At 34.2% G+C, this 23,345-nt stretch overlaps 1 protein-coding gene across 2 annotated transcripts; it reads right to left on the bottom strand.

Moving 5' to 3' along the window:
- Positions 1-2,019: 2,019 nt before the first annotated feature.
- LOC123912837 (DExH-box ATP-dependent RNA helicase DExH11) lies at positions 2,020-21,383 on the bottom strand. Of its 2 annotated transcripts, XM_045963413.1 has the most exons (23): positions 21,005-21,383; positions 19,619-19,864; positions 19,173-19,427; positions 18,980-19,048; positions 18,681-18,759; positions 18,320-18,498; positions 18,082-18,189; positions 16,394-16,495; positions 15,717-15,917; positions 15,504-15,614; positions 12,325-12,392; positions 11,532-11,889; positions 10,997-11,152; positions 10,820-10,930; positions 10,573-10,626; positions 9,751-10,008; positions 8,487-8,596; positions 7,131-7,284; positions 3,924-4,386; positions 3,105-3,319; positions 2,760-2,998; positions 2,451-2,577; positions 2,020-2,352 (listed from the first exon to the last, which is right to left on the bottom strand). In XM_045963413.1, exons 1-23 carry the CDS (start codon positions 21,137-21,139, stop codon positions 2,140-2,142), a joined length of 4,011 nt encoding a protein of 1,336 aa, XP_045819369.1. In that variant the 5' UTR covers positions 21,140-21,383; the 3' UTR covers positions 2,020-2,139. The 2 variants fall into 2 exon arrangements, with proteins under 2 accessions (XP_045819369.1, XP_045819370.1); XM_045963414.1 differs by lacking the exon at positions 21,005-21,383 and having other exon boundaries at positions 19,612-19,749.
- Positions 21,384-23,345: the final 1,962 nt, after the last annotated feature.

Genomic DNA, 23,345 nt, shown 5'->3' with positions numbered 1-23,345 from the left:
ATCTTTTCACTTCAAAATTAATGGTATTTAATAAAAACATATAAACTATTAATCTTGTTCGATTTCAATAACATGGAGATCTATATGATATAAACTTTCAATCTAATGGTGAATATTATAAAATTTATATTCATTAAAATGTTATTAAAAAGTATAACATTAATCAAATATTACACCAATGTAAAATTCCCTACGTATAATCTTAATTCACAAAGCATAAATTTGTATGTCTTACTTTTTTCGGACTCTTACAACAAGTTGTTTTAAGGGATATAGTTCATCTTATCTTAAGATTTTATTATAATTTAGGCTTAAATGCAGTTTTGCCCCACCTGTTTTAAAACGCGGACTTTTACCCCCCCTGTTTTATAATTTTTTGGATTTTGTCCCCCCTAAAATTCTGATTTCGAGTCACAACTTCAAAGCTTCGCACACAACTCAATTTGGATCAATAATTCACCAAACAGATATCGAAATGACCGTAATCGAGTTATCTTTCCACAGAATCAAACCCCACTAAATTTCGAGTTACAAAAGAGATTAATTACCGTTTTAGTAAAGGTCTGTCCAATTACTAATTTTGTAGAAATCTACTTATGACCTTCAAATTCAGCATCGTCTACCAAACACATCGTAACTCCAAATTTGACGAAATTTAAATGACAACAAGGGTAATTTCGTTAGCTTTCCGGACATGTAAATACTATTAAAAAATGAGCTACAGGGTCAGAGACATGACAAAAATATCAGTAGTAGTTCCATACAATAATTGATTTGGACAGACCTTCACTAAAATGATAATTAATCTCTCTCTGTAACTCCAAATTTAGTGGAGTTTGATTATGTAGAAAGCTAACTCGATTGCGGTCATTTCGGTACCCGTTTGGTGAATTATGGATCCAAATGGAATTTTGTGCGAAGTTTTGAAGTTGTGACTCGAAAGCAGATTTTGTGCAGAATTTTGGGGGACATTTCTTTACCAAAACGGTAATTAATCTCTTTTTGTAACTCCAAATTTAGTGAGGTTTGATTATGTGGAAAGATAACTCGATTACGGTCATTTCGATATACGTTTGGTGAATTACTGATCCAAATTGAGTTGTGTGTGACGCTTTGAAGTTGTGACTCGAAAGCAGAATTTTAGGGGGGGCATAATCCAAAAAATTATAAAACAGAGGGGGTAAAAGTCCGCGTTTTAAAACAGGGGATAAAATTCCGATTTAATCAAAATAGAGTGGGTAAAACTGCATTTAAGCCAAGAATTTATTGTAAAATGATTCCTCTTATTTGAAGCAATCTTCATTTTAGTATCATTATCATGCGTAGTTTTTACAATTAAATAACTTTAATTTTAACATGTCGATATTTAAATCATAGTTTTAATAATGATCTTAGAAACACACTCTCCAAGACACTAACTTATATTAGTTGAAATTTGCGAGTTACACCAAATCATGTAGGATTCATATAAATGGCAGAACCCATAAGAATTTTAATCAATAGATAACAATGTATTGAAATGTGTGTTAGAGATTGTGTTTTTGGTGCTCCAATTTTAATTTTAAAAAGGGATCAATGATGTGAAAAACTACCAAAAGATGTGACAAATTTTGAATGATGAGAGAAAAAAGCTAGTTCCTTTCAAGAAAAGTGTCCAACCAGGACAATATTTAGTTAATGCAAGAAAACAGTAGAGACTAAAGAGAATAGTTGCAATAGGGAAAACTCAAAGGCAAAAGCAATATTTAATCATCTAAAATTTTTCGGTCCTTTCAGACTTGCAATTTTGGTTGTCTAACCACACTGGTCCCACACATGGTTCCTAGCTCAATTGGCTAATTCGGTCGGATTATTAAAACATTGCTCTAAACACTAAATCCATCCAAGAACAAATGACACGTATGTAACAACTGAAATGTGAGGAATAATGTGATGAGTGGTAAGTGCAATATTTGTGATTGAGTTTTAAGTGTGTTATTTTTCATTGGATAGTTTTAAGTTAAAAAAATGAAAATGTAATGTGCACAATGAAGTAGCATATATGTGATATGCATTGAAACCATTATATACAAAAGCATCATTTGATATATGCACTGCACCAAGCTCAAATAAACATAAATTAACGCTTTAAATAAATGATCATACACCAGTAACATACAAGCTAGCTGCAAATACAATGTCACGCTTTATGGCATTAGAAGCGATTTCCATTTTTTTGCAGAGCGCAGAATTACCCATAATTGCTGCAGAATTCTTGAACTCTCGACATGTCTCGTCCAACCTGACAATGGTCCTCACAATCAATCCTTCAGGGACATCAGTCAGTTCACATATTTCAGCAAAAGGAGTACCCTGCATTCAAAGTTATGGATTGGCTTATTAGTCAGGCCATAAATCAGTGATGAAATTATAGAACTAAATAAATAGTGTTATTTGCTGCAGAAGGAAACCTTTGCCCATTCATAAACCACTTCAACGAGACCAAATTTGAGATTTTCTTGGGCATACTCTTCTGGGCTTATTGGGAGATTAAACTGTGCTTGTAGCTCTCCTAGTCTTATAGCTGTTTTGTACAATCTGTAAAAGATTACATATGTTAGAATCCATATGTTGATTCCAATCAGACTTTTGAAGCCGCGGGAAGGCAAAATGATAATAGATGGTACCTTATAAAAATGATTAAGATTTAAGAGGGATTTATTTAATGTTTTTCTTATGAAGACCTAATTAAATACAAATAAAGACAACTGAAATTTTACCTATTTTTCGCATCAGACAGCCTGGGTGTGAGTGAAGGCTCAGATGTATTTTTCTGCTGGAACACAAAAGCAGACATTAACGCCACTACCTCTTCTGGTTCCAGTTCATCAAGCTGGTTCTCAAATAAGCACTCAGTACATATCAATTCCTCCCCAGAATTCATTTCACAAGCAACCCGGCCTTTCATTTGAACAACAAGGTCTTCATCAATGCATCCAATTTCCTTTAGAACATCTATCTGGAGAGAGTAAAATGAAATAGAAGTCACCATAAAATTAGTCCTAAAACAAAATATCAAAATCTATTTACAAGCGCAACTGAATAATAATATTAATGTGGTATACCCGGCCCTGAAAGTCTGGCATCTGTTGAAGTGCTTCATCTGACATTTGAAACTGAAGGGCACATACTTCTTCTTTGTGTGCTTTTATCTCTTTTGCTAACTTGAGGTGGTCTGCCAATTTTATACACCCATTACACTGGTTCTGGGACATCTTCTCCAATAATTTAGTCCACTTACGGTATGTTTCCACAAGTGTTGCCTCTTTCAACTTTAGATCTATAAAAAAGGAAAATAAATTAAGCAATATTAGCTTAAGGTAAGAAACAATTAAAAGAACTTATTTGATGTATCGTCACGTAAGCACTTAGTTTAAGTATCTATAAGAAAAACTGTTTTTATAAGCTCTTATAGATACTTAAACTAAGTGCTTATGTGACGATACATAAAATGCTCATTTTGATAGGCTCAAAGCTCCAAATCCACCCTTCAATTCAAATTTTTCAGTAAGAAAAAAAAACACTATTTTTAAATGCTAGTGACATAAGTTTGCTTTCACATAAACACTTAATTAAGCTATTTATCCAAATACCCCATAAATCTAGGTTTTTAAATCACAGCAGGTAACCGAAGTATTAAAATAAAAGAAGACATTCCACCCAAATGAGGACGCACAACACCTAAGCTCTAGAAACATCAGTGTTCCAGATGGGAGAGATTTTGTTATAAATAAATCATTTGACCAAAAAATGGATTTCATAATAACCATGTCTCGCTTTTGGAACTTTATTATGTTGAAAACTTTTCTTTGGCCAAAAGTGATCCACTTGTTATCTATAAAAAGTAGACACAATCAAATCCTTAAACCTAGAAATGGTAATACCTTTCACAGGATCCAGAGCTGGAGGATACTTATTTCCATCTGATTTCAAATCCTGGAGCAACTGAACAGTCTTTGCATAAACAGAACTGCTGACATCTTCAAGAAGTCCAACTTGGTCAATTTTAATTTTGCTACTGCATATGCATAGAAATTCTTTAATATCTACTTCACGGACTTCATAGCTCATTCCACAGGCAGAACCACGATGAGGCAATTTGATGTTGATGACACCTTTTCCTTTGCGAGCAGAAACAGATGTACTATATTCATCTACAAGACCACGTCTTGATTTTGGCATTACAAAAAAACCTTGGTCAAATTTACTGCTTTTGTCCTGTGAATTGCCACCACTCGAGGCATTTTCCACTGGGAATGGCATGTCAGGTCTAATCACAAAAACAATGTACAGTTTATTATTTGGAGAAGGAGTTTTCACAATCACAGCAAGCAAGTGGTCCTGGGCCTGTAAATCAATCAATTGTGATACAGATTAAGCACCAATTAATGTGTCAGGGAGCTCAATATCTACTAAAGATCCAAACTTAAACAATACATGAACATATTGTAACTCAAGTAGTACACCTTATCTATGCCTGAAGGTTTGTTAAGGACCAAGGGCCATGAAGCAATTATAGACTTGTGGTATAATAATAATAATAATAATAATAATAATAATAATAATAATAATAATAATAATAATAATAATAATAATAAATAATAATAATAATAATAATAATAATAATAATAATAATAATAATAATAATAATAATAATAATAATCAAACTAGAACCACTCTTATATATAGATAGGAAGTACAAAAAAAAAAAAAAAGTATATTTAGATTTATTATGAATCTTAAATCAATGAACCAGATCAAGTGAATATTAAAGCATTCAACAGTATAGACTTTACTATTTGAAGACCACCCTCAAATTATCTAAATGAGTTTTGCTTGCTGACAACAATGTCATCAAAATAACACCAGTTCAAACTTCCTTAAGTAACCCAAAGGCATAGCCATATAGCCGTAGTGTCCTTTATGAGTCATAGAGGCAATCTTATGAACAATTCTTTCCTTCATCCGTATTTGATGATGACAACCAGATTTCAAATGTAGTGGGATGGACATGGAAGTGTGTGGATCATTCTCTGGTGACACTGCAAGTGTAGTCGATCATAAACTTATGTGTGCTTTCCTTGCCGATGAATTTTTTTGAATGTACTAGGCTAAAAGTGTTAGATGAGATGGCAAAACCAAACTGAGCAAAGGCAAGACCAAGTCTGCTCTATTACGGACTTGAGAATAGGCTTGGAAAATGTTCAAAAGTTGCTTGAGTAACTACCACTTAACATTATTATTGATATTAAAGAATAAATAAGTTTCTTGGGATAAAATATGTCAAGGAAGAGTTAAAGAGGGATTAGGTATTAAATATTTGAGAGCATTTAATTTTGCACTGATCGGAAAATGGCATCAGAGGTTAAAGGTGGATAAAAAATCTATATATACAAAAGTCCCGAGGAGAAAATACGGCAGCACAGAAGGTCGGGGGCCAAGGGGTCTACATGGTAGAAGGAAATTTTATCTTTGGAGGGTGCAATTACAGGTTTTCCAGAAATGTGGTTAAGCAACTCAATTGTAAAACCATTGGGCAATGGGGAAACTATTTTTATTTGGCATGATAATCGGCGGAGGGATTCACTCAATGGGGGCTTGAAATGCTAAATGAACTTCAGGAGGTAATATCTAAAGTAAATTTGAATGTAGGGAGTCTGGAAATGGAAAGTGGATCAAGGAGGGAAGTATTCAATCAAGACAATGTATGAGGGACTTATAATGAGAAAACCCTCAAACACGGATTAATTCTTTTCCAAATTACGGAACAAAATTGTACCTCTGAAGGTAACAGGTTTTGTTTGGAGATTTGCAATGAATAGGGTCCAGAAAAGCAAATCTAGTGGAACAAAATACGTAAGCTCTATCAGAATGGATATTTCTTGGTTGTCATTCTGCAGTAGAAACGCCCAATCATTTGTTCTTTGATTGTACTGCTTATTCAGAAGTTTGGAGTTTGTGCCTCAAGTGGATGGATATAACTTCAGTATTATGACTATATGAGTCACTTCTTACAGTCTCAGGGGTTGCTGTGATGCAGAAAGGAGTTTTGTGATGCTTGGCAATCTATATGGTTTGCCATTTTTTGGCTATTTGGTGGTCTCATGATCAGAAGGTGTCAAGTCAGTCTCCTTGGAGGTGGAAAAGATTGTAGAAGTGGCAAAACTGAAAGCAGAGTTGGCTAAGTGCGAGATTATCTGGTTTTAGATACCCTGTATTATATTGGCTGCTAAATCCTGCTGCTTGTTTGGGTGCTTCTGAAAGTTATGCCAAGCAGTTTAATTTTTTAACTTTTGATTTTGTTGTATGGTGTATCCTGTTGGGTTTGGGAGATAGCACTTAGCAGACTTGCTCCATCTCTGGTTGGTTTGTAATTCTATGGTCTAATATTTGGCATTTCTTGTGCCAAATATTAGCTTTTGATCAATAAAATTTGCTAGCTTATAATAAAAAAGGAATAAATAAAATAAACTGCATTTAGAAGAACAATAATAGTAAAGAATTGAAAAGCTTTCTATGATCTTAGAATTTGGGCTTGGGACTAACTCAACCCGACAAAACCAAGTTGCAAGGTGAGGACTGCACAAGCCTTAAAAGAACTACCTAAGTCATATTTATTTCATGAGACTCTCTCAACACATCTACTCATGCTCCAGACTACACATCTGAAGCATGGACTAATGGAAGAAGAATATACATCACATAAACCCTTACATCCACGCCTGAACATCTGGAAAATGAATAAATGTGGGCGGAATAACAAAGATCTTAGCCCAATAGCATATCTAGGATAGCTCTAATACCATCTTAGATGTTGGGTTTGGTCTAATTTAACCCCAAAAAATCTGCTTATAATATTCCGCAACCTTATAAGCACTACTAGGCTACCACTGGTTAATTTGGGACTCACAACATACTCTCCCAGTCGTGCTTAGGACTCGACATATGAAGCATGGACTAATTTAGATGGAATAATATCAATATCAAGCACTCTAATCCTTCAAATGATATAAATCAACTCCCAAAAGCCGTATCAAATTCTACCATTATTTCCTTTAATAAAAATGTGAAAAATGAATTCAAGAACTCACCAATTCTGATTTTATTACAACAACTCTTCCAGTATTGAGAAATGGTAGGGCATGGGAAGACAGCAAAACTGCCTCTGATATCTGGTTGTTGTATACCTCAGCTTCCGCATATAAATCATAGTACTCTTCAATAGTTGGCTCACCCTTTATACATCTGAATGAAAAAAACAGCATGCTTGTAAACTACAGACAGATGTTCAAATTTATGAAGAAAAAATAAATTAAATCAACAGGTAAAAATTAATACTAAGAGTAATCCTTCGTTAGACATCATAAATCATCCAAATTAATCAGGGTTCCTAATAACATGTCCCTTCAAAAGAGAACCTCGTCAATCTGAGGAGACAAGACATTAATCTGATGTATCAGTAGCAGAACAGACCTTTTTTAAAATGAAAAAAAAAAAAAAAAAAAAAAAAAACAGAAAAAAACAGAAAAGAAAAAAGAAAAAAAACTTCAAGTATACTAGTGTATGTTAATATCCTATAATCACTAACTCTCCCCCTTTTTATTAGAATTTAATTTACTGTCCATTAGACAGTTACTCTCTCTTCCCTTATTCCTACCCCCTTCTATTACAATTAATTTCCTACTAAGCAGTTTTCTGTTAAAATGATTCCCTGTGATTCTAATATTAAGTTTATTCCTCTTGAAAACCCTCTTGAGTTGACAGGTGGTTTACTAACTGATTCCCTGTGATTCTAATATCAAGACTTCATTCGTGGGTTCTAATGATCATCTTGCATACATGCTTACCAATTTTTTACTGGGTCCAAGGATAGCTTACATTTGTAACAAGTTGAATGCATCTAAAATATATGCTCCAACTTGAGGGGGAGTTATGATTATGATTACGCCGCTAGTCATTCATCTTCATTAAGCTCTCATATTTTCCTTAGATAACTTATGCCAATTTGATTCTGGTATTATGGAATTGTGTTTCTCTGTGTTCTCTCGTAAATATACTTATAAATCCCTTGTGAATGATTAAGTGAAACACTCAGATTCAAATATCTTCATTAAGCCTGAAGCACTAGGTCAACTTTTTTAGTCACCATATGCTCATACAAGGCAACACAAATGGACAAATGAAAAGGTTGAAGAATTAAGTCCCCCAAAGCTTAAGATATTAAGTGAAAATTAATAAATGGTTTTATATCTAAAATTGTCTTTACTTCAACTTTGTATCAGATTATGTGAACATTTTTCCACTCACCATGGTATCATTCAGGAACTGCCAAACATCTAAAAGTATGAATGAGCATCATAATGTGACAGCAAGCAAGATTGTATTATAAAGAGAAATGAACTTAAGCCTGAAACAACAATATTGAAGAGAAGGGATAATTTACATACTCGATAACCTTTGTAGGCTGATTAAGCTTTCGCTTCAAAAGCTGTTGCATTTCTGGAAGTTTTTTCTGAGCATGGAATTCTGCAAAACTTCTTTTAAGCATGTCCTCTACCTGCAAGCCAATTTTTTGCACAACTTGGTAACAATTCATCAAGAGAGCTAAATGTGCTAACATTAAATGACATTAGTTATAGCAGTTAGTAATAGGTTTTGCACTATTTTGGTATGGTTGAGGCTTTAATTGCACCCTGATTCGATGTTATTTAGTGGTTTACTGAATAGTACAGTGGTACCAAGATGATAGGAGTGTTTTACTGAATATGCCAAAGTTCTGTAGCATATGTTGTTGGTAATCAATCTGCATAGTCTAAGAATGGAAGTTTGAATGAGCCGATATGCGCTTAATGTGGCATACAATACATGGGGACATGCAAGGGACAACTGTTTAAAGTTTTATGGTCAATCAATTTACTGGATAGCAATTTCATCAAGGCACCTGAACCAGATGTTCATTTCTCTCCTAAACAATGCCAGCATCTGTTGACTCTCTTGCAAGCTCAATTGGCTGGAGCAACATTGCATCTACAAGATCAAGTTAATCCTTCAAAATTCATCTGTATGTCCCTTTCTTTTACCAAGTCAGGTCAGTTTTTAACTCTGACACTTATCTTTGATTCAGGAGCTACCTCGCATACATCCTATTCGGTGTAGCAGCCATACTGCCACCTGCTTCACCGCCATAGGATTTTGGGGAATGACCGCAACACTCCGCAATGCGCCACTGACTACATAAAGATCTACGAGCTTCATAGCTTTCAGAATTGAATTCCAAGTTGGGTTCTCTCAATACCCTCCCCACCCAACTTAAGCGGGAGTTTCAGGATACAGTAACTGTTTGAGTTAGACTAGATATATGCATACTTAAGTTACTTGATTAGTTAAGCAATTCTGTTAGTTGATAGTTGTGTGTGTGTGTGTGTGTGTATAAAACGACGTGGGACTCCATCTGTCGATAAATTTTTCAGCTTTCTTCTTTTCTGTGAGTTCAATATACAATGAAGCTTTTTCTCCTCTCTTGTTTGCACTCCCAATAGATATATCCCCCCTTTCATGGAAGAACTATTCATCAAAAAAATTTCCCAATGATCTAATTATATTTTAAATTGGAAAGGAATTTAAATGATACCCCAAGCTGCTCCTCTGCTCAATTTAAATGATACCACATAATATTTTAGAGAAAACACTTAGAATGATTGCTATACACACCTTCAATTCTTCAACTCGAAGGAGATGCAAGATCATAATATAGGTTAGCCGAAATTGAGATTCAAGACGAGTTGCACTTCCAACAATAACATGTTTTAAATCACTCTCTTCTGGGAGCTCATCGCGACACATCAAAATGACAGTACCAATCTTATCGAGTCCTCTTCTGCCAGCACGACCTGCCATTTGGGTATATTCTCCTGGTAGTAACTGCCTAAATTCCTTACCATCAAACTTCCTTACAGTATCAAAGACTACCTGCAAAAGAATATAAATGCAGTCTATGTTAAACAAGATTATATGATATCAAAGATTTCTGTAGTTTTTCTGTCAAACAAAACTTCATTTATCTAACCCTATTATCGCACTGCATTTCTGTTTTTAAGTTTCTGATTCAATTAGCAGTTATAACTGCTTAACTGATTAGTTAGTTATTTAGGTGTGACCCTGGCTTCACCAACTCTATAAGTGGGTACTCTGGTATTCTGTAATACAGTTCAAATCATTCGATACAGAAGTTTATTTTTCTGTCTACTTTTCTTGGAGCTTCCTTCATTACAAATACAAAGGACACTCGCTAATAAAAAGAAATAAAAGAACTGCAACCTCATTTTGACTCAACATGAACCATCATATATCAAACTTTCGATCAATGCATTAACAGCCCATTGTAATAGTGTAGTGATCAGTCAAATGAACAGACATGGACTTAGTTAGGCTAGCAAGTTCAAAATTTAATTAGACTTAGTTGAGCTTTTCAAAAACACATTTGAATTTTGAAATGCGCCACCGATTTTAGCTGAAACGCTTAAAAAGACTCACCGTTCTAGCAGGTGCATTGACTCCCATTGCAAATGTCTCTGTTGAAAACAAGACCTAAACAATAAATGAGTCAAGAAGTCATGCACCAATGTTAAAATAATTTAACAACCAAAACGCAAAAAAAAAAAATTGTAAACCTACTACTTTCGAAATAGAAAGCAGTTTGCTGCATCTTTGACACGCAGCTGGCTAAAATCGAACCAAACAAATGTGAATGTCATACAAAAAAATGAAAATTCCATGTCACCTTGATAACACCACGGCAAAATAGCATTTCAACAACTTCCTTTACAATTGGAAGAAGGCCAGCATGATGTACCCCAATCCCTCTACGAAGAAGATTTTGGACTCGAACAACCTGCATATATAATGTAATTAGAAGCCTAGCTCAATCGGGTAAATGTTAAGCTATATATGAACTGACCTGTGGTAAATTTCTGTCAGATCCCTTCAGCCGTGAAAATGCTTTGTCGCAGAAAAGACGGATCTCACTTTTCTCTGAGCTACTAGTGAGGTCAGTTCCAGTCATTCCATCAGCTGATTTATCACATCGATTCTTAGAAAAACAAAATATAACCACCTGTTCTCCCAAATCAAAATTTCAAATTCCCAATTAAGATTTAAAAATAATATTAATAATGATGTCTTGGTTTGCACCAAAAATATATAAAAAAAATAAAAAAATAGTTCTCAAATGAGGCCCTAAAATTTGTTTCACTTGGATCCTTAACTTTTTTTCAAGGACCCAGTAAAAAACAGTGTGCTTATTGGGGATTGTAAATTAGTCATATAGAGGAGCATTGGAAATGCCAGAACCACTTGAAAGTTAAATCACGATCACCAAATAGTAGCACTCAGTACTAAAATATAAGAAAATCACAAAAATAAAAAATTCTAATATTGGAAAAATTAGCTACTTAGGTGGATCAATAAGTAATTTCTAATTGTTCCTCACTTACAGGCAGTAAGGACTTTTTGGAGAGTTTGTTAATAAGCATCAACCACATTGAAGCTTCTGCTCTCCATCTGCTATGGCCAGTGCTATTATTGTGATAGCCACTCCCAGTTCCAGAGAAATTAGCTCCATGCTGTTTCGTTCGAGATGTATTTTCTCGTTTTTGACCTCGAGCATTGTCATGACCTGCTGAAGTCCCTGGCTTTGGTCCAGAACTAACACCCGCAGTCAAAAGCTTTTTTCTTGAAGCGTCTTTAGCAGCTTTCAAACCCTGAGGCAGAAATATTTCCCTCTCACAAACTTTGTACAGTTCTCCAGAGTAAAAAAGGCAGTGCTCCAATGGGACCGGTCTTTTTGTTGTCCTGGTTGAAAAATTGATCATTATAACAGGAAAGTAACAAGACAACGAGGAGGAATCATCAGAAAGTTTTTTAACTTACAATATGCCCCGTCAGTTTAAATTACAATCTTATAGTACCAATCTTTACAGTCGTAACAAAAGAACTTTATTTTTAGAATGCTCTTCAGTGTTTGAAATTGAAGGAAATCACAAGTTAAAGAGGATATCCTAATAGCCTACCTATAATTTTTATAGTAAAAAAATCATCGAGGCATATGAGCATATAATCAAATATGCCTCAATACCTTCTCTTATAAAAAAAGGGAACAAAATGCACTTCACGCATTATTGCATATTTTCAAAAGGGTTGGATGTGTTCAAATAAATTCCATCACCGGCATTATATTCAACTGCTAATTAACCCTCAATAGACATATAAGATAGATTCACAACTCACCCCGTAACCCGGATTTCCTTTTGTTTTGTCCTGCCAATCCAATCAGCAAATTCAATGGTATTAGGAACCTGCCAATTTTATTTCAAAATGATTAAACCAAAATAATTTTCCTGCAATAACAAAAGTAAAAATGGAAGGCATAACCTAAAGCCAACAGAGATAGGCAACTTATAGTAATCATGTAAAGACGTACTGCCGAAGAAAAAGCAATCTTAAGATAAATGACTACTGTGCTTTCATAAAATCAAAGATATGACATAGGGAAGAAAGGAAAAACTAGCTGTTCTGACATACACAGCCAATAAAACAAGTTAAGAGTATATGCAGTAGCAACCAGCAATTCTGATGTGCTAGAGGATTCAAATGAGTAAGGCAGGTGGATGCATATCACTTTCAAGGTTTCAACACACAAAATTATTCGAGACTTATACTTAAATTACTAAAAAAATTGTAGAGATAGCAAAGATTGTGTTTGGTAAAAGATAAGCTTGTGGCTGAAAAGCTACCAATTAAAATTTACATGTTTGTTTGATTCTTTATATAAATTTTTATAATTTTACAGTCACTATCATTTGAAATAGTATAAATTAAATGATACATCATAAAATTTCTGTTTTAGAAAAAAAAAATTATTTTAGATAGAGGAGCAAAATATTAATAGTAAGGGTAAATGTGAGAGAGAAAATAATAAGCCGTAATCAAATTTTACTTGAAGTAGAATCTAAAAATCTATTACAAAAAAAAATACGCTAGCAATTTGGCCATATTAAACAAAGCCTAAATCTAATTTTTATTATAAAAAATTGAAGAACAATCACATGTAATCTCATCAATATTTAAATGACAATATTCCATTAGTGATTAGTCCAAAACAAAATTCCCATATTTCTGATAACTAAAAGCTAAACTCTGACTCTTTGGACAAATAAAATTGATGTTCATCACCAGAAATGACAAACAATTTCTTTAGAGGACTAAATTAGTGTCATATATATTTTAAAAACCAAGGCTCTGTTTGGCAATGCCAAATTTTGAGCTTATAGCTTATATACAGCCTATAAGCTCGTATAACAAAAAAAGACTCGTATGGTAAAACATTTTTCTCACGAGCTTATAGCAAATTTTGATAAGCTAATTCAATTAGCCTATAGCTTATCATATTTTCTCTCAATTTTAGCCATGTCATCTTACTTGAAAAATTAACCATTAATTAAACATATATTTTTTATGTCATTTCTTATTTATAAGCTAATTCAACTACTAATTTTACGAACAGCACAAGATCGGTGATAAAATCAGTACTATAAGGTCCCATGTCTGTGTTACTACAGTGTTGTTAAATGGTGACAGCCGCCGCAATAGCGAAATGGCATGGCAGACTTTTTGACAACCACCATAGGCAATTTATTAAGAGATGCCCTCCATAGGCCACAATGGCATGTCTACGGCGAAACTTTGGACTGGACGCCATCAACAACACCGGTTATACTAAATTGCCCTCTATTACTGACTCCTTTTTATAATATACTACCTCCGTCCCAAAACAATGGTCCTTACGCATACCAATGCATAATTTGAATCATTAATATCTTTAGTTTTCTTTCATGAAAAATTATAAAAATTTAATATTGTGAAAATATTCATTGAGACAAATCAAACAAGATCTTATTTGCTAATATTTGACCTTATACATTAGTAAAAAAATACGGTCAAAATAAATATCAACAGTCAACAAGGACAATTGTTTTGGGACGGAGGGAGTATTTATTTTATATAATTTTACGAAAATTTATGTAAGTTTATTACTTCAAATTATATATAGCGATAAAAAATAATGTTTCAGAATTACCAATTCAACCATGATTTGATGAGGATCAATTATCTAGGAAAATGTGCCACACCAGTTCAATGACTGGTCCACAAAACATTACTAGTATATACTAAATAGTCAATACACTGCCAATCACATCAGTTCCTGAATGATTTAAGTTATGCTCGAAATTCCTGAATGTACATTTTGTCAATCACACTAGTTCCATCCAACATCACTAGTCCTATTCCTGATAACTGATTTGACCTAAAAAATACACTTTCAAGGATTAATTTGATGGACAAAATGTGTATTCCAGGACCTTGGGTATTGTTTTCATTATTTAGGGTCTAGCTTGTTATAACACAGTAATAATATGTTAGTGCTAGGCCTGGGCAGCGGTTATTTAATAAATAGGCAGGTGTTATTTAAATAGGAAAATGCTAAACAGTGCCCCCGGGCACTAGTTAAGCATATTAATATTTAAACTTCTTGGAATTGGTACATTCAATGTCTTAAAATTGAAGAAAGTTATGTTTCCAACATTAATTTACTCTTTAATTTCCTTTTTTGGTATGTGTAACAAGTGCACCGGGGGCACTGTTTAGCATGACCCATTTAAATAAGGCAGCAGTTATTTAGTAAAGTAATTATAAATAAGAGGAGAGGAGAAGGTATTGGATATTTGTATATTGGTTGGTCTGGGAGAGACTAGGCTCTCTAACTCCTAGTGGGCAATTATTTTCAGTTCTTTCCCCTTTGCTATCTCTTACTGCAGTTTATGTATTTTCGGTATTTCTCTTTTGTAATACAACTCTTGGAAAGTTTTTTGACCAACTCTTGGAAAGTTATGTCCAGAGTTTCATCAATAAATCCACATGTAATTATCCATTAAATTCAGAGAAAAACAGTAGAAGCCAAGCTGATTCTAGCATATTATTAAGGTAAAATTGAAACACCTCAATTGATGTCATCGACCTTATTAGATAATTTAAACAATAAAATTATTCCACTAATAAACACCTTCTCTAAACACAATTCTATGTTTTTGGCTCCCTTTCTTCTACGTTAAGGAATTCTTCAAGTTGTTCGAATGTGAATTGTAAGAGGAAAAAATTTAATTAATAAAAAAACTCCTCAAGCTGGTTTCAAATTTTTTATTCAATTAACGAGCATGCAGTTTTCACAGAACTTTATATTTTTCAGTTATTAAAACATTCATGACAGAACCATAATGCCTCATGTGCTTCGAGTTGCAGAAACAAGTTCAGCATTGGCAGTTTCAGAACCTGATTTATTTATTTTTTATGCAGAATCAAGCAATGCTTATCTCAAGTAATTAGGATATCAACAGAGAACCAACTAATACCGTGGCAGAAAGAAGGATGATATTGATGTGTCTTGGAAGCATGATAATTACTTCTTCCCAAACGACGCCTCTTTCAACATCATTGACATAGTGCACCTCATCAAATATAACCTACCACATTTATGCAGAAAATAAGTCATCAAATCAATATAATTGCAAGAAATTAATAATGACGGTCCTTATATTTTTTAGGAAAAAAAGAAAGTCCATTACCCATTCAATGTCTCGAATTATATCTGCACCGCGATAGAGCATTGATCTCAAAATTTCTGTGGTCATGATGAGACAAGAAGCCTCTGGCCTCAAGCTTACATCGCCAGTAAGAAGCCCAACATCAAACTTCCCACAGAAATCTCTATATTTCTGATTGCTAATGGTTTTTATTGGAGCAGTATAGACAGCTCTAGTGCAGTGCTACATGGATAAAGTTCAAACATAAAATTATTAATAAATTCAAGATATTCCTTCATGTTCTGCAGTCAAATTAATTGAAAGGGGTTTAATATAAAGGAAAAAAAACTTAACAATGTTATAAGATTGGGTCAAATTATCATAAGGGTAGTAGAATAAAAATAATATTGTCAATGTCTCATTATAAGTGTCATTCAAGGTAATGAACAATTTTTAGGAAAATAATAAGTTAAGATAAGAAAAACATCCTTATGCAAAAGTATACATCACATTAATCGGAGTGGTTGAAAGCAGAAATAGCAGAGTACTTAGGTGGTTAAAAAACTTGATAAAAAGAAATAATCCAAACATGACTGCTTTAAATCACAATGCTCCAATGATACGAGCAATATGGTTCATGGTTTCATGCAATCACACTGCCACGATGCAAAAAGGGAGCAATAAGGACATTGAACCAGCAGACAAAAATTCAAGCATACTTTTGATGCTAGAGCAAATGCATATTCAGCAACTACTGTCTTTCCAGCAGATGTGTGAGCAGCCACGAAAACAGATTCCCCCTTTTCAAGATAATAAATAGCCTGCAATCATCATACAAGAAAGAAACAAAATAAAATATCAAAACAAATTAAAGTGGTATATTTATGCTAGAAAGGACATCAAGAGATAATTCAATATAAATGATTTCTCATAGATAGAAACAAAATGAAGAGTAGAAGTATAATATTTTGTATGATGACAAGTTACAAAAAAAAAACATGAGTTTCTTCAACAATAGATGAATCATTATAATCACTACCTATATATAAAGAGGATACCAATTTTTGGTGTAGCCTTTCAATCTTCCAACTTTACCCTTCTTTTAAACTATTTTATTTATAATTGTCTTTCTTTACTTAATCAAATACTAGTAATTTAATTTTTGATACCTATTTATGAAAGGATACCAACTTTTGGTATGACCCTATTTTTTGTTTACAATTTTTCGCTTCTTTATCCAATCAAAGAGTGAAATGAAAACTGAGAACAAAAAAAGAGAACAGATTGGTACATTAGTGCCTGTCTGCATGCTAGTACAGAATAATCTAAATGTGACTAATGTTCCTTTTTTCCCTCCTCCAACCAATCCCATGTGTGCCTCCCATCCCATAATTCTTTCTGCTGGGACATATCCTATACCTCCTTCGTAAATTTTCCGGCCTTAATCTATAGGCACAATCTCTTCCCCCCACTCTCTTTTACCTCTTCTGCATAATGGGCCTACCATATTTTCTCTCCTCCTATACTCATGCTGAACCTGAATGGGCTTATCCCAAACGGCTCCCAATCATTGTACCATGAACGAATTGACAAATGGCTCTAAATAACAGAAACCATCCCCTCCACTCAAGAAGTTAGCATAGAATAGACTCCCAATCCTTGTACCATGAACTGAATACATTTGCAATAACATGTGTCAATTACCAGCAACAAAAAGGAGAAATTCTAACTGGTCACTTCAAATATGAATTTCATCAGAGAATCAGAGAAACAAATTATAAAAGAAAAGGCATAGAAAGTAAGAAGTCTAATACAAAATAAGAAAGAAAATATTTTCGTAGAAAAACGGAGAAAGAAAACTAGATGTTATTTTGCTTTAATGACCGGACAAAAGCAATAGTACAATATATAGACTAAGGCACATAAATGCTAATAATGACCATCCTAAAATTACGGAGAAAATCATAAAAAAGTAAAAGCTATGTAGAGAGAGATCTCCGTATAATAAATACAATGATTTTGCATCATAGTAAGGATGCAAAGGAAGTATTAAATGAACTGTTTAAATCAGACTATCATTGGTCGTTTCTTGCAATTTTGCAACAACGGATAAATATGACTGCAGACCTCAATGATCAATCACTTATTTGAGAACCTCCTGGGGACATTGTCACATAAGTAGAGGGTGACGCAAGTGTAAAGATCAGTTTCCACTTTCCAGCCCAGACCAGGAGTCCACTTTCCAGCCCAGAACAGGAGTAGTGAAGGGAGACACTCCAACATAGTTGTTATTGTGTCAGGTTTATGAAATAATCATTATATTTCTATATTTGTAGTTTCAATCATATGGTATTGAAATATGATCAAGGTACTTGGGTGACTATAAGATGATAAGCAACGTAAATACCTCCTTCTGAAATGCATCCAATTCGAAAGGAAAATCTAGTGCCATGTCAGGAATAAGTTCATGAAAGCGATCAGCAATTTGTTCACTTGCTTCAAGCTTAGCCCAAGCCTGCCAAAATAATAGTTTTCCTATCTCAAGCAGTGCCACAAAAACAGCAAGAAAATAATGATGCATTACAAGAACAACGAAATGTTCTTTTGAGCACAAATCATGACAAGATTGTTGCATAACCACTTACTAGCTTCTTTTGTCCTTGTCCAACTTCGTCACTAAATCCCGCCAAATGCAGTTTTGATCCTTCTGAGTCAACTGATAAAATATCATCAAGTGACATTGCATTCTCGCTAGCTTTGTTGGATACTTCGGTCGTATCAACTTCCACTTCCGATGTAACAGTCTCCACTTCTGATAAATTACCTGAACAAACGCATTGGCATTAGCCACAAAAGAGGGGAAAAGAAGTTTGGTCTAATAAAGATTTGGTGCAGAATTGCAGAGGTTTGGTTCCTTTGATTATAGGGCAATACAACGATTTCCAAACATACAATGTAAGTTGCAAGAACAGCAACTATCAAAAGTTATAAATGTACGTCAAGTACCATCTTCTTCTTGTTCTCCAACAGCATCCTCTTCCCAAGCCCTCTTAAATAAGTCGTCAAACTGTACAGACAATCCACTCTGCATTCCAGCAGTCAACATAAGAAAGAAGATCATGTCTATTTATTTGATTAATAACCAATATAATAAAGCAAGCACATTCTTAAATTGACAGTATCCCTGGTACTAGCAGTAGCGCCATCTGGCATAGGAATTAGGGGCTCTAGAATGTAAACTAAAAGAATGTTCACTGAAACAGCTTTCACAAATTTAGATCCAGAAAATGTTAAGGTTAACTAACCAAATTTTCATCTAATGAGCTCTTTGGTGTATTGGCATCCTTGTAAACATTCCATGACAAGGGAAACCGCTGCAAATAAGGTAAAACAGAACTTGCATGAGTTGCGTCAAATTTTAAACAACGAACAGGATCCAACACAAAACAAGTAGTAGTTTTCCTCATAAATGAATAACAACTAAAAATAAAAATTAACCTTGAGTGCACCGAGGTCCAATCCTTGCTTTAGGCTAGGTGGTATTGTCTGTGCAGGGCCACCATTTAAAATCTCATGCACCCATTCACCATTAGAAGCACCAGGTGGAAGAGTTCTTTCTAGACTTTGTGAATCATCCAAACCTCCTGGACGAAAAGGGCGGTTGTTGATGCTTCCCCTAACAAAATCCTTCCCAGAAGTGCGTGGTAATGGTCCAGATTCTACCGCTCCTGATGCTAGATCAGATACACTCACCTAATACAACATTGTAGGCACCGGTGAAAAGGTGACAAAAATCGATTAGAGCAACTTAAAACTGAGTCTGTTCAAATTTAACCAAATCTTTCCAACAAAGACACAGAATGTGTAAGTTCATATTGTTGTATCAAACTAAATGGACTATTAACTGGGAACACACATATATTAAACCCAGAAGCACCTCACACCTCCTCAAACTTTGGCTTCCAAGTTTCTTTCACTGGACGTCGAAAGGGAGGTTCCCAAATTGGAACTACAACAGTCCGCGGCATTGATGGCTCAAGAGGAACTTCAGCCTTGTCAAACCAATCAAATTCCCACTGCCTCCCAACTTTTTCTGGTGCAAAATCATCCGGGTCCAATCTCGGCTGGAGATAAGTATCTTCTATAAACTTCTTTATAGATTCTGGTGTCTCCTTAGGAAAGGCGGGTGGCTGAAATAAGTACGCAAAAAGTTATCAATAACAATAAAACCAATGTGGTCAAGTGGGGATACAAAACGGCATGAGCCCAGCCATCGAAATTTGCTAAACACAATGCCAACAAGGTGAAATAGTCAAAATGTTAATTGGGTGTTTGGATGAGCATTTTTCAAAGAACAGTTTTGAATAAATTTGATTCTGTAAAATTAATTTAGTTAAACTTGAGTTTGAAGCTTGAGGTGAAGTTGAAGTCATTTATGTTTGGATTTTTTACTTTAAAAACAAATTTGATGAAAAAATTGGTTAATTTTTTTTAAGCTACCACAAAATTACTTTCTAGTTTCTATTATGTTTACTTGAAACAAGGTTTAGAAACAAAAGTAATTTTATTTCAAAATAACCAAACATCTAAACTTTTATCAAAATCATGGTAGATTGGATTGAACATAATTTTGAAGGAATTGAATACAAAAAACCCAACATGCTATATAATAAAATAATAACCAATTGTCAGCTTCGATAGTTGGTACACTTTTTTGTGTTAACCCTCTGGTTCCCAGTAGTAGGGACAGGGAACCTAATAATCCAGAGTTCGGCCACAAGGTAAGTAAAGTCTGACCAGTAATTGTTCCTAGGGGGAGCTCATTAACCACTTGAGCTCGATCACTTTGTTGTAGTTGGTGCACTTAGCCACATGCAAAATAGGGTTTTGTAATAATTGAACATCTGAATCTTGTACTTTTACTACAAATGCTAGGTTTGAGTAGTTCTTTTATACTAAAGCACCAACTATTTTATATTTCCTAGTATGAATTAAAACCAATAAACCAATCCTCTATATAAAACCTACACCTACTCTACTACAGAATACAGATAACAGATTGAAAAATCTCTTATAATACACTATTGAAAAATGTGCTAAATAATCAAGAGACACAGTGAATAATCAATTCATTAATCAATTAATTGATTACTCAATTGATAGTGATTAGGGAGCACATAGAAGGTAACAAAAGCAGAATAATAATTGGAAGAAGTAAAAATATTTTTAGGTTACAATTGGAGTGATAGTGTATTGAAGAAGATGAAGCAAAAACCTAAGAAAATGAAAATGGATTCAAGAAAGAGAGCAAATAGGTCAACGGAACTGACCAGGATGAAATCGGGAATGGACTGCTGTGGTTTGGGACGTTCCACGGTGGTGAGCGGTTCCAACCTGAGATGGCCGCTGTGGCCGGAAAACCCGACCCGGAAAGAGAGTTCGTCGGATACTTTGATCGGATCCATTACACTGTGTTAGTGTGTTTGTTGATTGGCTCTTCGAATTCAGCGTTTGCGTTTTGATCTTTGGGAAGAAACAAATGCAGGGTTTTAATTTTCGCGGGTTTGGGTGAGGTTGCAAAAGAAGGTTAAAAGCCACTTACATGGAAAGAATTACGGTACTAGATAGATAGATGGATAAATTTCATGAAAATATAAAAGTGAAACACAACTGACAAGTAAAGTACAAACCGGTCCAAAATAAAAAAGTACTGTACATACCGTTTGTTCAACAAAATAAAGAACATACAGTTTTGGTAAAAAAAAAGTACATGCAGTTTTGGTAAAAAAATATAGTACATAAAGTATTTAAAAATATTTTAGTATTAACTATTTTTATTTAATTTTGTCAAAAAGAAAACTATTTATATTTTAATTTTAACTTATGCTCGATCTAGCTGGCAAGCGGTCGGACTGTTCTTTGTCTTGGGTTCCGCCGCTTGTCAACAAGGTAGTGCGGCCGATAGAGTGTTTTCCTTGTGTCGGCATGAGGATTACGCTACTATAGGTAGAGTGGCTACGCTGTTTTGGAGTATATGGCACAATCGAAATGATAAAATATGGAATGATAATGTTAGAACGCCAAACCAAGTTGGTCGAGCTGCGCTTGATAATTGGAAGAGTGGTTTGTTGTCCATAAATTGCGAAGTACCGATGATCAGGATGTCCCGCTTGTAAACACAAACCGGTGGGAGAAACCTCGTATAGGATGGTTAAAGTGTAACGTAGATGCATCATTTTTTATTGGCGCAGGCAGGACAACGATGGTTGCTTGTTTTCGTAATAATTCTTGTGAGTTTACTGCTAGACTCATGCAGTGCCAGCAAATGACTTTATCAACAGAGGAGGGTGAAGCATGGGCATTATTGCAAGCAATGAATGAAGCGAAAGATAGAGGCTTAGAACGAGTCCAATTTGAAAGTGATTCTCAATTGTTGGTTGAGGCTATTCGTACCAAGCGGCGAGGCAACTCAGAGTTTCTTTCAATCGTTAATGAAATTGTTCTTGTTATGTTATCATGTGTAAACTTTGAAGTGAAATTTATTAGGAGACAAGTGAATTCGGTTGCTCACACTTTAGCTAGGGCGGCCAATTCTTGGACTAGCTTCCATAGATTTGAGATTATTCCTTCATGTATTGAACTTTTTATAATTAATGAAATGCATTGAGTTTGTTTGGTTCAAAAAAAAGTTTTGTCACGTTTATTTTCAGCATTACACTTGTTCAAGTAGAACTAGATTTTGATATATTAGGGACTCTTTGGATTGATTTATTTTTAAGCTTAGGCAAAACAACTTATACAAATAAATATTGTCAGTTTTTATGCATTATTATAAATTTTGCAAGGTAGCTTACGAGAAAATAGTTTATAAAAATACAATTTTTATTGGTGAAAACTTATAAATTAACATAAAACTTTATTTATTTTCATAAGCTCTAAAATAAGTTGAATCCAAACGGGCCCGTAGAATATTAGGTACCAGCTTATGTAGATGATAAAATATGATTAAGAAAGAAGACTCTACTAAGGTTGGTGATTCAAATTCGCCAATTAAGATTATTCATCGACAAAGCTGATTGATAATTTGCACCAATATATGTGACTGTGTGAGTTTATAAGTATAAGTAAGACTAAGAAATGTATATGGTGAATGAATGACGATGAAATCATATAAAATAGTAAGTGTGGGTTAAATAACAAATGAAAATGATATTGTTGGAACAAAATGTGTTTATAACCCCTATGAATTTTTGATGATAATAAAGTATTAAACGAACAATTGGTAGTACCAATATTTGATCTAGTGTGCAGAAAGATACGTTAAAATTTTATATGCATCATGATCATAACTTATCAAGAAAAGAAGATTTCATGTCCTTAAAGTACAAGTTTTGAAGAGTTTACAAGTCCGGAAAAGTTATAAGTTCTGCAGACAGTCAGAGTCTCTTAGGCTTTGTTTGGATTGGTGGTATGAGATGGAATGGAGTGGTATGTGGTGGTATGAAGTGAAGTTCCATTGTTTGGATTCTTTAAAAATGAATGGAATGGAGTGGTATGTGATGGTATGGATTCCATCTCATTCCATCATTTTCTCTTATTTTTCTTCCCCTTCAATTTGGGGTGTATGGGATGGAATACAAAATGTCCAAACAATGGAATACATTTTATGCT

Source organism: Trifolium pratense, linkage group LG3, assembly GCF_020283565.1.
Source record: "Trifolium pratense cultivar HEN17-A07 linkage group LG3, ARS_RC_1.1, whole genome shotgun sequence".
Taxonomy (NCBI): Eukaryota; Viridiplantae; Streptophyta; class Magnoliopsida; order Fabales; family Fabaceae; genus Trifolium; species Trifolium pratense.
The sequence above is the reverse complement of the archived record's forward strand: the minus strand, read 5'-3'. Positions and strand labels throughout refer to the sequence as shown.

Coding starts and splice junctions, on each gene's coding strand:
- LOC123912837 (XM_045963413.1), bottom strand. CDS start 21,139: ATGGATCCGATCAAAGTATCCGACGAACTCTCTTTCCGGGTCGGGTTT. Junction 19,865..21,004: donor CCATTCCCGATTTCATCCTG/GTCAGTTCCGTT, acceptor TACTTATTTCAG/CCACCCGCCTTTCCTAAGGA. Junction 10,627..10,819: donor TTTGCCGTGGTGTTATCAAG/GTGACATGGAAT, acceptor TTTATTGTTTAG/GTCTTGTTTTCAACAGAGAC.